At 34.8% G+C, this 16,495-nt stretch overlaps 1 protein-coding gene and 1 pseudogene across 1 annotated transcript; one reads left to right on the top strand and one right to left on the bottom strand.

The window, feature by feature from the left end:
• The first annotated feature begins 3,109 nt into the window (after positions 1–3,109).
• On the top strand, positions 3,110–7,024 carry LOC114535329 (ATP-dependent DNA helicase PIF1-like). Its single transcript, XM_028556692.1, has 3 exons — positions 3,110–4,508; positions 6,895–6,904; positions 6,973–7,024. The coding sequence occupies exons 1-3, from the start codon at positions 3,110–3,112 to the stop codon at positions 7,022–7,024; spliced, it is 1,461 nt and encodes a 486-aa protein (XP_028412493.1).
• Positions 7,025–14,483: 7,459 nt separating this feature from the next.
• LOC114535328 lies at positions 14,484–16,191 on the bottom strand (annotated as a pseudogene).
• Between the last annotated feature and the right edge of the window lie 304 nt (positions 16,192–16,495).

Raw genomic sequence — 16,495 nt, 5'->3', positions numbered from 1 at the left:
TTTTTGCCTGCTGATTTGCCAAAACAGAATGATAAATGTAAAATGTCTTTCCTAAAAGAAAAAGAATGTGTGCAAAAGAAAAATTCTACGATGTTGATAAGACAGAATGAAACGTTTCAAGAAAGAGAAAACAGGCTTTCTCAAGAAAACAGTTACAAGAAAGCTCAAAGAGATCACGAATCTTCAGAAGCAAGAGAAAAAAGGTTAGCTAAACTAAGGTCTTATAGAAAGAATGAATCTCAAGAGCAACGAGAAAAAAGGCTAGCTAAACAAAGATCAAATCGAAAAAATGAATCTTCAGAACAACAAGAAAAAAGATTAGCAAAACAAAGATCATATAGAAGAAATGAGTCTAAAGAGCAACAAGAAAAAAGGTTAGCCAAACAAAGATTGAATAGAAAGAATGAATCTTCTGAGCAACGAGAAATAAGGTTGGCTAAACAAAGAACCTATAGAAGTTTGGTGAAAAAACGTACATCTAAAAATACCTCAAATAATAGGGACACAAACAGTGTTAACACTATCACTGAGCTAATAAGAAATTTTCACAATTCTGTTTCTACAGGACCTCTATATATATATGCACTTGCTGTGAACAGTTGCGGTATAAGCACAGTGTCTGTCTTGCAGACCGAATAAGATTAGTTAATCAAGATATTGCTAAATATTTGCAAAATGTTAGAAGTGTCCATAATGTAGAGTGGCTTTGCAACACTTGTTACCATCACTTGAAAAGAGACAAAGTTCCACCATGTGCCATTGCAAATGGCATGCAATTTCCAGAAAAACCATCTTTCTTTGATCTAAATGAACTAGAATGTCGACTTATTGCTCCTCGGTTGGCGTTTCACAAGATATTCCAGGCCCCAAGAGGTGGCCAACTCAAGATTACTGGCAACGTTGTTAATGTTCCAGCAGATGTAAACAGCACAGTTAATGTGCTACCTAGATTATCAGATGAGGCAGGAACAATTAAAGTTCAACTTAAGCGAAGATTACAATACAAAAGCTCTGCACTTTCAATGAATATAAGACCTCACAAAGTAATGCAAGCAACTGCATGGTTAATTAACACAAGCCCTTTGTATCAAGATCAAAGAATTATTATCAACAAGGATTGGTTGAGAAACTTGCAAGAGTCATTTGATTTAACCTGTGATATCAGTGAAACATCAAATTATGAAGATGATTTAACAACACAAAATAAGCCAGAAGATGAATGGAATGAAGATGAAGCAGAAATACCACCTGGAGTAACTGATAGTATGTTGACGCCCTCAGATTTTGTCAGTGATAGTGAAAGACAGGAAATTTACAATGTTGCACCTGGTGAAGGTAACAGGCCATTGAGTATATTTAGAGATCAGCATTCTGAAGAAATGGCATATCCAGGAATATTTCTTGGACAAAAAAGACCTGATGATAAACAAAGGCTAAGAAGTGTTTACTATAGTGACATATGTAAATCTGATGATGGTTTCAGATTTCTGAAAACACTCAGGGGTTCACCGCCTTATTTTGAACGTGCCAAAAAGGACTTATTTGCAATGATTCGCCAGTTGGGACCAGCATCATTATTTTGCAGTTTTTCATCAGCAGAGACAAAATGGAATCATTTATTAAGAATTATTGGTAAACTTATTGATCACAAGGATTATAGTGATGATGGATTGAACAATCTGAATTGGGAAGAAAAGTGTCGACTAATTCAAAGTGACCCAGTAACCTGTGCAAGACATTTTGATTTTCAGTTCAACACTTTCTTAAAGGATGTCTTAACAAGTGAGCTTGCTCCATTAGGAAAAATTGAAGATTGGTTTTATAGAGTTGAGTACCAACAGCGAGGATCACCTCATATTCATATGTTGATATGGCTTGAAAATGCACCAGCTTTTGGTGTTGATAAAGATGTTGTTGGTTATATTGATAGCATAATTACCTGTAGCAAACTAGAAGATGATACAGAATTACTTGATCTTGTAAATAGACAGACACACAGACATTCTCATACTTGCAAGAAAAAGTCTAAAAATATTTGTAGATTCAACCATCCACAACCACCAATGAGATGTACTCGGATTCTTTATCCACTTGATGAAAATACCTCTTCAACTGTTACTAAAACCAGCAAAGAATTGTGGAAAGAGATTAAAACGAAACTAAATGATTTTAAGGAAGGTAAAAACATTACTTTTGATGAATTAGTACAAGAGTTAGGTGTTTCAGAACAGCAGTATATTCTTGCTGTACGATCATCTTTGAATACTCCAACAATCTTCTTAAAAAGAAGTCCAAATGAATTAAGAATTAATAATTACAATCCTTTTTGCATTCGGGCATGGCGAGCAAACATGGACATTCAATATGTCTTAGATGTATATGCATGTGCAATGTATATTATATCATATATTTCCAAAGGTCAAAAAGGAATGAGTGAATTACTGCGTAAAGCTTTTGCTGAAGCAAAAGAGGGAAATAAAAACATTAAACAGCAAGTTCGTGATATTGGGAACAAATTTTTGAATTCTGTTGAAATAAGTGCACAAGAAGCAGTATATATTGTTGTGCAACTTCCAATGCGAAAATCTTCACGTAGTGTGATTTTCATTAACACCTCTCCTCCTTCTGAAAGAGTGGAATTACTTAAACCATTGAGTGAAATAGAGAAAATGTCTGATGAATCAGAAGAAATTCAGTCTGGAGGTCTTTTAAAAAGATATGTAGAACGACCTGATTGTTTACAAAATGTGACACTGGCCGATTGGGCAGCATGGTACGACTCTTGTGGTCAAAAAACATATAGGAAAACAAACAAGTCTGACGTTGATAATCTTCCATTAGAAAATGACGATGAAAATAATGATGATGAGTTGGTAAATATGATAATCTTCAGGTTGAAAAAGCTCCTGAAAATGTGAAAATAAAGAAAAGATCTCGAGCTAGAGTAATCCGAAGCATCTGGTTTAATAAAGAGGCTCAACCTGAAAAACATTATCGCGAGTTAATTATTCTCTTTACTCCTTGGCGGAACGAGCAAACCGATTTGATGGGAAATTTTTCTTGTTTTAAAGAGCACTATTTAGCTCGATATGAAGAAATCAGTAAGCAAATGGAACAATATGCTGTTTGTAGGGAAAACTTAAATGAAATTGGACATCATTTAGACGAATGTGAAGATGATGCTTTTGATACCATTGCACCTGTGACACAAGATGTGGAACGACATGATCAGGATAAAGGATGCGTGGATACACATCCAGATTTAAACAAAACATTTGATCATCTTGCTGAAAATTTGGGCATACCGTCTTCGTTACCAAATAATGAACCGTTAATTTTAAATGAAATGCAAGATAACGAATATCGAGCCTTAGTTCAGCTGTTAAATAAGAAACAAAGAGAATTCTTCTATCACGCTTTGCATTTGATAAAAACATCAGATAAACCATTTTACGCATTTCTCAGTGGAAGCGGAGGTGTCGGAAAGTCTCACCTTATTAAATCGATATACCAGGCAGCATTGAAGTATTATAATTCACGAGCAGGGGACGATTTTCATCGTGTTCATATATTATTGCTTGCTCCTACAGGAAAAGCTGCATATCTTATAAAAGGTAACACGATTCACAGTGCCTTGTGCATTCCAGGCAGTCAGTCACTGAAAAATTATAAACCATTAGATTCTGGAAGACTGAATACGATGAGATGCGAACTAAGTTCATTAAAGTTAATATTGCTTGACGAGATATCAATGGTTGGCAACAGCATGTTCACCATTCAACTGAACAACCGTTTGAAAGATTTAAAAGGTAGTAAAGAAGATTTCGGCGGTGTCAGCATAATCACAATAGGTGACTTATTTCAACTAAAACCTGTCATGGATGGTCATATATTTACAGATATTCAGTCTTTAAGTTCTTATGATGTTCTTGCCCCAAACTTATGGAGAAAATATTTTAGAATGTTTGAGCTTGATGAAATCATGCGACAGAGAGAAAGCAAGATTTTTGCAGAGATACTTAATCGACTTCGTGAAGGTAATCATACTCCGAGTGATCTACAAAAACTAAAGGAAAGATGTATTGAAGAGAGTGCTTGTCCCAGAGAAGCCCCACGTTTATTCATTCAAAATGCTTTAGTTGATGAATACAATGATATAGTTTATCAATCATTTGATGATCGTGATAAATACATAATCAAGGCACAAGATAGCGTAATTGGAGCCTGTTCAGCTGAACTGAGGGAAAAGATAATGAGACAAATACCAAATGTTCCTTTGAAAAATTCAAAACAGTCGGCTCATAAACTGCATATTGCTGTCGGGCAACGAACAGAAATTGCCGTGAATATTCGCACTGATGATGGTCTGACAAACGGTGCAAGTAATGTCATTAAACATGTTCAATTGACTGATAATTCTAAACCTTCTGGCATCGTCTGGGTTCAGTTTGACGACGAAGATGTTGGAAAGAAAACCAGACAAGAAAATAGAATTCTCTATGCCCGAGGTACATCTATACTAAGTACTTGGACACCAATAAAACCTGTTACAACGCAATTTGCTGTAGGTAAAACAAAGTCTGCTCAAGTGGTAAGAAAGCAATTTCCTTTCAGGCCAGCTGCCGCGAAAACGGTTCATCGATCACAAGGTGATACTCAATCACAAATCGTCGTTAATTTAAATACAACAAGAGCAATTCCTCATATTCATTACGTTGCTCTAAGCCGAGTAACAACAATCGAAGGGCTATATATAACTGATCTGTGCGAAAGTAAGATTTCCGTCGATCCTAAAGTCGTAGAAGAAATGCACTTACTGAGAAATGAGTATAAATTAGATCTTTGTTTTACTCCGTTGTACATGCTGAATCCCACTGATTTAAAAATTTGTTACCTTAATGCAAGATCTTTGCACAAACACATTGAAGATGTACGAAAAGATATTAATTATACGTCAGCTGATATCCTAATTTTTTCCGAAACGAGATTTAGTGCAGAAGATCCTGGTGAATTGTACGCAATTGAAGGCTATGAGTTATTCAGAAATGACGATATTTCAAATCTCAGCAGTCCATATCATGGAACAGCTGTTTATTCTAAACTTCCTATGATGATTGGATATCCTTGTGCGAGAAACTGTCATGGGATAGAGGTAACTATTATGAAAACGGTCGAATGTCCAGACCTGATTGTAATTCGAATATACAGATCTCCAACACTTGTACTATCATCTCTTTTGGCTGCCATTTCTACGACATTGGAGGAACATCCTTCTCCACAGGTTATAATCATTGGAGACTTTAATGTCAACTGGCTTGATGAGATAGAACGAAGATCACTGTACAATCTTATGATCAATACCAATGGTCTCAAGCAACTTATATCTAGTTCTACAACAGATAATGGAACATTGATTGATCATCTGTATACGAATTTGATTGAAGAGGATAACCTGGCAGGTACTCTTGAAACTTACTTTAGTCATCACAAAGCAATTTGGGCTTCTCTTAAGATAAGGAAGTAATCACATTTAAACATAGCGTTAGCATGTTACAAGAACAACCATAGTACTGACATGGTCAGATGAACCCAGGCCAATGTTTATTTGCCTGTCTCCAATTTAACAAAAGGTAAGCATTTATTTTTTTTCGGGTTTTTTTTCAGTTTCCTTCCAATTTTACCATTTCCGTTTCTCTTTAGGTTCTGGTGGCATATTTTCAAATTATTCAAATGATGTATCTTCAAACAGTTGTGATAGGGATAGGTATTTTGTTTGATTAATAAGGATGGGTATCCAAGGGATTTCAGACGTAGGGAAAATAGTTTACATATAAAGTTGTAGTCTTGCAGGGTGGATGAAAGTCTGCTGTATCGGATGGTTTCCGTCTTGATGATGCCAGTGAAAATGTGTTGAGGGTGGTTGGATGAAAAATAGGGGTACATATATTTGTAATTCGGTTTTTGAAAGACTTGGTAATGAATTTTACCGTGTAGTATGGTGTAATGATTTAAGGAGATGGTAAGATCTAGGTAATTAACAGAAAGTTGATTGGAATTGAATGTTATAGGAATTTGCTAGGATAGAAGGAAACTAGTTTGTTAATTAAAGAATCTAAATGTGCATTGCGAGTAAGCATAAATCCATCATCGATATATCTAGAGAAAAGACAAAGAGTGTCTGTTTTGTGAGAAGAAAAGAAGTTGAGTTCGCTGAGTAGTAACACTATATCTGCAATTTGTCTGCTATGATAGCTCCCCATGGCAACTCCTTGAATTTGTCTGTAAATATTACAACCTACTGTGAAGTAATAGGTTGAGAAGATAGTCTCGATATAAGCAAGGGAGTTTCAATAACTTGCAACTAGAGATAATGGCATTAATGGTATCATGTAAAGTAATCTTAGTGTATAACGATGTGAAGTCAAAAGTGGTAAATTGAAAATCTTGGATGTTAGAAATGTGATGATTTTGAAGTAAATCAATGAGATCGTTGGAATTAGAAATTAATGGGAATAGAAAGCCTTTGGAGATGAAGAGGTTCTTAAGTTGCAATACAATGGAATCGAGTTCTGTGCCGAGTAATCTTGATACGTTGGAGGTGGACCAGGAGTGAGCAGTGATGATAGGTCGGCCGGTTAATTTGGTTAAGTTGTAGGGTGAGGCTGTATCTGTTAGCTTGTGTATTTTCGGCAGGAGCTTCATTAAGGGTATCTGGACTTGATCTGGTTGTAGAGGTTGAAGAAGGTTGCAGTTGTTGCAGGATAGAAAATTTGAAAAACGCTTTTGCATGTTGATAATAAAATTGTTACTCTCTCTGGTATGTTGTAGGATATTGAGATCTTTAATGGCTTCATATGTCTGACTATCTTGCAGTTGTCTTTCGTATTCTTTTAGATACCAGAGCGTAGGTAAAAGGGCCCAGCCCATGGTTTTATCAGATTGTGTAAAATTGATGTCTTTATTATTCTGTAGATCTTTGAAAAGTTTAAAAGAGGAGGATGAAATGTTACAGAGGTTTGTGTGAATAATGCTGTTAAAATCAAAGGTATCAGTAAATTCTTTGGCATAATTAGCTGTGGAGTGAACATAATCGTAAGTGTAGTTATTGAAGTTAGGTTTGCCTTTTTTGTTTTCGACCAATCTAGTAGCTTTCTCGTTCTTTGCATTATCTTTATTAAAGGAGGTTTTAGCTATGGTTTTAGATGGTTCGAGTGGTTTTTTTTGTGATGTTTGGAGCTCTAATAAGTTTGACAAGGGCAGCATTAGTTTCGGATATGACAGTGTTCTTCAATTCGGATTGTAATAGGTGTGAAGATGTTGGAATGAAGTTGGTACCTTTGTTGAGAATGTCGGTTAGATCTTTAGAGAGATTGATATCTGTAAAGTTATGGATTTTAAGCGAATTTTTCAGGTTAATCTGTTCTCTGGCGATAGATGATTTACGATGCGATTCAATATCTTCTGATAGCATGTTAGCCAAATTAGAATTAGAAAGGGTGAATCTGTTGTGAAGGCAATGGATGAAGAGGTTAAGGTTGGATTTCAATCTGTACATACGCTGTCTGAGGGTGCGTCCTTTATTGCTGCTGGCTATTTTGAGCTTATTGCATCTGTTATTAGTGGTTTTAATGTGCTCATATTTGATGTTATAAATTCTTCGGTCGATATCTGAAATTTCTTCATTAAGAGAGCTGATGGTATTGAGGATGTCGTCTGTATATGGGTGTTGAACTTTAGTTGAAGAGGTGGTGATCGAACCGGATGGATGAAATACTTCTTTGCTAACAGATTGTTGTAGATTTAAAATAATAGATTGATTCCTTTCGCGTTGACGGGATAGATTGTGAACAGAGAACAAACTTTTCTTTTGATGATGAGTGAGGTATTTGTTACAATTGACATTTCGTTTCCATGACTTGGTGGAATGGAAGTTAGGATGTAGGACTTTAGCTTTCTTCTTATGTTGTTTGATCTTTCCTTCTTTAATTTTAGTGCGATATAGGATTCTTTTACGTTTATTTTTTGCTTGCTTTTTACTGAGATTAATTGCATGAGATATCGAGGGATTACATGAGGAATTGTGGGTTAACTCTGTAGGTTTAGAATAGATAGATGAAGGTGACGTATATGACAAATGTGTTGTAGAGTTGTGCTTAGAGGAGAGAAGTTTTCTTTTGATGATTTTTCTTGCAGTGCTATTTCTTGCCATGTTAGTTTGTATCTATAGGTAAATTAAAATATAAACAAATGTGGGGTAAATGTAAAGTGTTTAATATTAAGAACACCTTGACCATTCATAGATTTAAATAGAAATTATCGATTTGTATCCCTACCATAGATACAACTTTATATCTTTTGTAATTGATTATCCGAATTCGGATATGAAAGGTAGAATACTATCAATCTATGTGGCTTTAAGGTTGTTCTATAAAATGGAATCCCTTAGGTAGGGTTTCCAATAGCATGTAAAGTTATAGTAGCAGTCTGTAATATAGCAGTAGATTGTAGTATAGTAGCAGTCTGTATGGAGGGAGCGACTTCTGCATGAGCAGCACACTTCTTCCTCGTTGTGAAAATAATCATTGAAAGTAAAAAATGAGTTGATATTAAATAAATTTTTGCCAAGAAATTTCTCGTTCTCTTGGTATATTAAATGAAACTAATGTGAATATTATAAATTTTCGTTATTAGCGAGTGTGAAATAGTGCAAAGAGTGCGAAGCAGAGGATTGTGCAAAAAAGTCTACATTCATGGTAAGTGAATAAAATACATGTAAAAGTCTAAACTGTATATAGACAATAAATTAAGGTAAATGAAATGTGTCTAAGAATCTTTCTATCAAGATTACCGTGTGCAAAATTGTCAGTGAATTTCCTGTTACTTATTATGCAATGGAAATAGAGAAAGGGCCCGAGGGGAACAAGGAAGGGTAGAGAAAACAAATACAAATTTAACACATATTACAAATGATGCTGTTAAGAATATGAGATTACAATTAAATTTTTAAGCATAAAAACTATATATATATATATAAATATATATTTATAAAGGTTCTAATTAAAGATAAATAGATTACAAATGGAGATTACAAAATTAAGGTAATTTAAGAGAGTAAATCTATGAGGTTTACAAATTTATAATTGTTGGAATAATTAATTAGTGACATTTCTAGGTAGACCATTTAAAAAACACCATTCCTGCTTGTATAAATCAAAATAAAACCACTTGTGTTGATTATTAGTAAGATTGTTAAAAATAAAATCGAGTTGTCTTGCTCTTTTTTCAGCTTTCTTTTGATTTGACCAGAGCTGTGAACTTAAAATCCATTCTGCTGAATAGTCTGGGGATGCTCCATTTCCAAGTAAAAACAAAAAGAGTTTGAAGGTAGAAGTGTCGTCGATGGGTTTCTTCCAAAAGGTTAGTTTGATGTTGTTAGGCCAGAGAAGAGAGAATAGAAAATATCCCCATTGAACAGACAAAAGAGGTTATTGCGTAGAGTGATTATATCATGTTTAGGTTTATGCTTGAACGATGTATGGTATAGTTGAAGGTAACGGTTATGAGACATTATTATATCAATAGGATCTATATTGAATAAATATTGAGTAAATTACTTAAAGAATGAATAAAAGAAAATAAGAAACGGTGAGAGAAAGAGAGAGAGAGGGGTAAATGGATGCGCAAAACCCGGGTGCTCAATATGAATGAAATAACCAAAGCCAAAGTAATTGCGGAAGTTTAAGCTACTATGGCCTTGCCCAAATTTGTTTCTAAAGAAACAATGTCATGATATCCTCAGGTTCCAAGCATGACTGGGAGGCGTGTTTCTAACCCACCGGCAGGTCTTGGAACGACACGCCCGTTAAAAGTATACGAACAGCAGAGGTTGAAAAGAGTTTACTGTTAATAAACAGAAGTCGCACTAAATCGACGGTAGGATATATAGGATGAAGGTATATATGAATGAACCGTTATAACGGATATTATGACGAATTTCAACAACAACCTTTATGGAAAAACCCTAAAGTATATTAAAACTATCTAAATGTCCTATTCGCGTACAAATTAAGCCTACAATCTGCATAAAAACCGTCGACTTGTATTGTACGAATACGGAGAAATATGTAAACAAATGTAAAATTACCGGAAGTTGTAAAAAACCTGGAAAAAATTGCATCTGAAGATGTGATAAATTACAATGAGACACAAAACCTAATGAAATTTTAAATGAATAAGGAAAATTCAGAGGACTTACGTGAGAAAAACTTTGAGGAGCTTGATTCTTAAAACAAATTTTCGCGCTCTTAAATAATCATAAAGATCCTTGTTGCCATGGTAACTATTCGTGATATTGCGAGAGCAATTTTGAAATCTACACCGTAAGGGCCAGTGTTTACTGATATATTGGAGAATTATAGAGGGAGAAAATTTGAAATCGGAGGATTAAAATCGGCGATCGTGGTGAAAGTGAATGGAAATTATATTGATAAAAGGTATGAAAAGCAAATTAAGAATGAATTATATTCAGCGATTGAGAATTATCGAAGTTATTGTAATGGAATGTGACTATGTGAAAAAACAGTATAAAAAACATTGGATCATAGCTATAAAATCTTTATAGTCAAAAAATTATTTAAAATTTTTTAACATTTGCATAAATTGAGAAATTGAATGTAAAGTCTACATAGGATGCAGTTAAATCTCATTTAACATCGAGTAAGGCCTAACATTTGAATGCATGCTAAATATTATTATATACAGATTTACATGGATATGCAATTTAAATACATCATTACTCATAGCATAAGATCAATTTATTTACAAAGATTCAACTGGTAAATTATATAATATTCTACCTATGATGAAAATCTTTTATATAAGTTTATTGTGTAATTTCCTGTTAGTTAATAGAAAAGAATGGAGCTTGTTAGAGTTACAATATACTTTGGTAAACTTAGGAATATGAGGATTGTGATATTTGTTGAGAATGTGTTTAACAATTTTATCCGTTCTTGCATGCTTGTTAAATTTAGATTTGTAAAACACAGAAGAAATTATAGGCTTTCTTCTTTTTCTTCTTTCGGGTTTGTTTTTCAACTGTTTATGGAATACATAGTTGTGATAGGGATAGGTATTTTGTTTGATTAATAAGGATGGGTATCCAAGGGATTTCAGACGTAGGGAAAATAGTTTACATATGAAGTTGTAGTCTTGCAGGGTGGATGAAAGTCTGCTGTATCGGATGGTTTCCGTCTTGATGATGCCAGTGAAAATGTGTTGAGGGTGGTTGGATGAAAAATGGGGGTACATATATTTGTGATTCGGTTTTTGAAAGACTTGGTAATGAATTTTACCGTGTAGTATGGTGTAATGATTTAAGGAGATGGTAAGATCTAGGTAATTAACAGAAAGTTGATTGGAATTGAATGTTATAGGAATTTGGCTAGGATAGAAGGAAACTAGTTTGTTAATTAAAGAATCTAAATGTGCATTGCGAGTAAGCATAAATCCATCATCGATATATCTAGAGAAAAGACAAAGAGTGTCTGTTTTGTGAGAAGAAAATAAGTTGAGTTCACTGAGTAGTAACACTATATCTGCAATTTGTCTGCTATGATAGCTCCCCATGGCAACTCCTTGAATTTGTCTGTAAATATTACGACCTACTGTGAAGTAATTACGGTTGTTAATAAAATTGTTAAGGTTGAGAAGATAGTCTGGATATAAGCGAGGGAGTTTCAATAACTTGCAACTAGAGATAATGGCATTAATGGTATCATGTAAAGTAATCTTAGTGTATAACGATGTGAAGTCAAAAGTGGTAAGTTGAAAATCTTGGATGTTAGAAATGTGATGATTTTGAAGTAAATCAATGAGATTGTTGGAATTAGAAATTAATGGGAAATGAAAGCCTTTGGAGATGAAGAGGTTCTTAAGTTGCAATACAATGGAATCGAGTTCTGTGCCGAGTAATCTTGATACGTTGGAGGTGGACCAGGAGTGAGCAGTGATGATAGGTCGGCCGGTTAATTTGGTTAAGTTGTTGGGTGAGGCTGTATCTGTTAGCTTGTGTATTTTCGGCAGGAGCTTCATAAAGGGTATCTGGACTTGATCTGGTTGTAGAGGTTGAAGAAGGTTGCAGTTGTTGCAGGATAGAAAATTTGAAAAACGCTTTTGCATGTTGATAATAAAATTGTTACTCTCTCTGGTATGTTGTAGGATATTGAGATCTTTAATGGCTTCATATGTCTGACTATCTTGCAGTTGTCTTTCGTATTCTTTTAGATACCAGTGCGTAGGTAAAAGGGCCCAGCCCATGTTTTTATCAGATTGTGTAAAATTGATGTCTTTATTATTCTGTAGATCTTTGAAAAGTTTAAAAGAGGAGGATGAAATTTTTCATTCTGTGTCATGGCCAAAGAAATAAAGAAAGTAAATAAATAAAGAAAATAAAGAAATACTGCTAAAATAAACTACCAAATAAAGAAAACCTGCTAAATGACTTTAAAATGCAAATAAGTAAAAAAAGAGTTATTGTGGCCAAAAGTGCCTTGAGTGTGGGAGTGAATTTTCCAGACATTAGATATGTCAGTAATTGGGGCCAGGCAAGAACCCTTTTAGACCAACTTCAAGAGGCTGGTAGAGCCTGTGAAGACGAAGTGAAGGAATTTGTGAGAACCACAGGATGCTACCATGTTGCTGTTTACAAGCGCTTTGACCCATTGATTGTACCAATTAACCCAGTACACAATTTGAGAATAATAAGAATATATTTGGTAGTAACGTTTCGTCTTAACTTAAAACATCTTAAGACTAAATGATAAATTACAAGATAATTTGAATTACAAGATAATTTGAATATGTAGACTATATAGTAATATATTTACAAGGTATCAATTTACAAACGTATAGTATACATTATATCCAGTATACATTCGCACCTAAAGGCTTGCGGACACTCGGCTAGCTTTGACGAATTTAGAATCCTTTCTTCCTCCTCTGACTCTTATGAGCTAATGATACATGAGAGTCTCCTCATTACCAAACGTAAGCCTTCTCTTAATGTTCAAGGCAACTCTATCCCTCTCAATTTATTTTAATCCTTACTTCGTATTGTCATTGCGTCGTGACGTCTCCGCCCCTTGTCCTCTCATGTACCGCTTGTCCTTAAGTTGTCCTTGTTATCACCGTTTGTAAATTGATACCTTGTAAATATATTACTATATAGTCTACATATTCAAATTATCATGTAATTTATCATTTAGTCTGAAGATGTCTTAAGTTAAGACGAAATGTTACTACCAAATATATTCTTATTATTCTCAAATGGTTTGATTGTGTCTTATGGCTTTACTGAAAGCACTATGTTGGGCTTTAATCTTTACACTTTGAATACGCTTCCCGCCCAGCACTTTCTCAGTCTTTGGCAACAGTACACAATTGTTTGATTAAAAGTATTATTTTTTTGTCTTGTTTGTATATAGAAATTTCCGACCAGACTGGTGATTGAATGCATCATTTTTCATTAGATCGGCAACAATTTGCTTTACTGCTTGTTCTGGATTTCCTTGTGACCTATGTCCAACATCTGCTGAGATAGAACAGTTATTGTCTATGGCGCCCACCACCATTTCCAATGATTCCAATGAGCAGGCCATTCTTTGCGCATTGCTTTCAGACAAATTTGCTCCCAGACTTCGCCATAATGTTTTAAGCAGCTTGTTAAGCTGTTCCATCCTTAGGTCCAATGTATGTTCCTACCTTTGCCACCATGCTTATTACAAAAGCAATCCCACTTCATGTGATGCGCACTTAATGCTGGCAAAACTGCAGTAATCTTGACCAGATAGAGCAATACCACAAAAGCATACTTATAGTTGCCATCTACTTTGTATAAAAGAAGAGCCATCTTGTAAATATCAAAAACTCTCTCACCATCACTCTCTTTAACAGCATCATTAAATTCAAACAAAAAAAGTCCATAGGCTAATTTTCCTCTGTGGTAGTTATAAATGTAGTTTTCAGCAGGGGAAGGTTTAGTTTCTGTCTCTGGAATTGGCAAATAGCTTGGGTGAACTTGTTTCTCATGTCTATAAAACAATTGTTTTAAATACATTACATATTCTTATATTCTGCTTCTTCTGTTTTGACAAGGACAGCTAGTACCTGTTTCTTGTAACTTTGGTACTATACACATATCCACATGCTGCCCTGCATTTAAAGTAGCCAAATGAATCCTTGTCACTCAGACCACACTCTACATTCAAATCAAGCATCATCCAGTAGCTAGCATAGACCGACTTCTAATTACATCACACCATACACTGATATACATACGCATGAAGCGCAAACTACACAAATTGAGTGATTTAATGTATACATAATATTTAAGGCCTAATCAGCATGTGTAAAATGACTTGTCAGATCTTAAATGTCTAAAGTCTAATTAATTAGATTAGATAATCAGCAAACCTATTATTTACTTACTTTACTCTTCCTGAGTGGTAGACATAGGTTTTCTCACAGTTTGAATGCCGACACTTGAATTTTGATTGAAGTCTACTGTGCAAATCACATGTCTGTGTCACAAGTATTGTTGTATCATCAGCATTCAGAATATATTTATCAACATATTGTGAACATATATCAATCAGCCATTTCCTTTTGGTAACCTTTTCCTCACTAACATCAGGCAATGTGATATTAGGAGAATCTTTATAAAGTAAAAGTATCCTCACTTTGAAATTATTATGAACTCAATTATATTTTCCTTATCCCTCTCTCAGCTGTTACAATACAGGCTAACATACCATCTAATCTTGTCATTCCAACCATCTGCATGAATGATGCACGTATATGTGCCTCAACCTCTCTTTTGTGAAACTCTTTATATTCATTGTAATTGTTGTGGACATCTTTTGCTGCAGTGTTTTTCCAGTTCTGTTCATACTTGCTCTGCTTCTTCCTACTTCAGCTGATGAGCAGTTTTTTACAAATGTAGAGCTCTCCAACTAAGAAAGTACGGATTTAAATTATAGTTAATTAGGTTACTCATCAAGATAAGACTTTCACACCTTCATGCATGAGCCCATTTCACTATGTATGTTACCAGATTATTGATTAAAGTAAGATCGGTGTACTCTATTATCTGATGTAGCATTTACTAATCACCTCGTACAGATTAACATTGGCATGCCAATCTGCTGCCTCTGGTTGTAGTCCCTCAAGCTTGTCATATTGGTTAATGCCATTCTGATATGTCCACTTAGTGTTTCTGGCTTGTTTCTCAAACAGCTGGTCCCCATGTGATGGGAGAGGTCGCAAAATTTTCTTCTCATTACCTGGTAAAGAACACTTTGGTACATACTTCTCTTTGATTTGTAATCAACAAATTTGCCATTTCAGTTGCAATATTTGGATTTTGAAACTGCAGGCCCAAACAGCACTAAAGAAAACTATAAATATTTAATATATTGAGAAAGAAATAAACATATGCATATATATGTTAAATTCTCCATGGCATTTTTAGCTTATTTGAAGGCCACAAAAATATGTACAGCACAAATACTAAAACTTACAATAGCAGATTTCTCGTTCATCTCTTTGCTATATGCATGTGGAATATGATACAAAACCACATCATGAAGATACTTGAATGGGTGGATGTATTTGCAAATAACTCTGCTGACCAATATTCCTATCTGTTTCTCAGTCTTTGCTGCACGTCTCTGCTTTGCTGCACATCACTGAACAGGCTGAATGTCCTTAATTCCTTTCTGTAGCATGTGGTTGTCCAAGGAAGGGTTATTAGCTCTGCCCAGTACAGCATACTGGTGAGTCTAGTGCAGTGACTGATTTGTATTTTCCTTAGATTGTATTTTGGCATGTACAGTGTGATCGATGTTGTCGCCCACAATCCTGAAATTTAAATTCAGATATGAGCCAATTAGCACAAAAATTGTCACTTTATTTAATGGGTGTTTCTTTCTAGTAATCTAGTTATAAAATAAAAAAGTATTTCTTTGTGTTTTACCAGACTACCAGTCATTTTTAGCATCTTCGCTCTTTTCTTCTCTTTAATTATTTTGTATCTAAATGAATAATCACTTACTTGAAAGTTGGCAAGTTCATGCCTTGAAGTTCACTGATCGCTTCGCCGAGTGCATCGCTGTCAATTACACTTTGTTCCATTTTTTGTCTGGACATTATTTAACAGCTTTTTGCAGTGGTCAAATGCCAATCGTTCAACTCCAGGGTACACCGTAATCGTCGTCTCATCCAAATCTATTGCTCATGCTATTGGCATATCGTTGTCACCACATTTGAATCAACCTGGAGCACTCGAGATGACAGATGTTTCGTCCTTGAGACAGGAGATGAATTCTACTGTAGCCACAAACAGTGTAAAGATTGTCGGGCAACTTTCATCGCCTCGGATACGACGAAGAAGTTTTCATGTTCTCATGTTGTAAAGTGTAAAGCGGTGATCATTTTT

Source organism: Dendronephthya gigantea, unplaced genomic scaffold (genome assembly GCF_004324835.1).
Source record: "Dendronephthya gigantea isolate DGI-Jeju-01 unplaced genomic scaffold, DenGig_1.0 000116F, whole genome shotgun sequence".
Lineage (NCBI taxonomy): Eukaryota > Metazoa > Cnidaria > Anthozoa > Malacalcyonacea > Nephtheidae > Dendronephthya > Dendronephthya gigantea.
The sequence above is the reverse complement of the archived record's forward strand: the minus strand, read 5'-3'. Positions and strand labels throughout refer to the sequence as shown.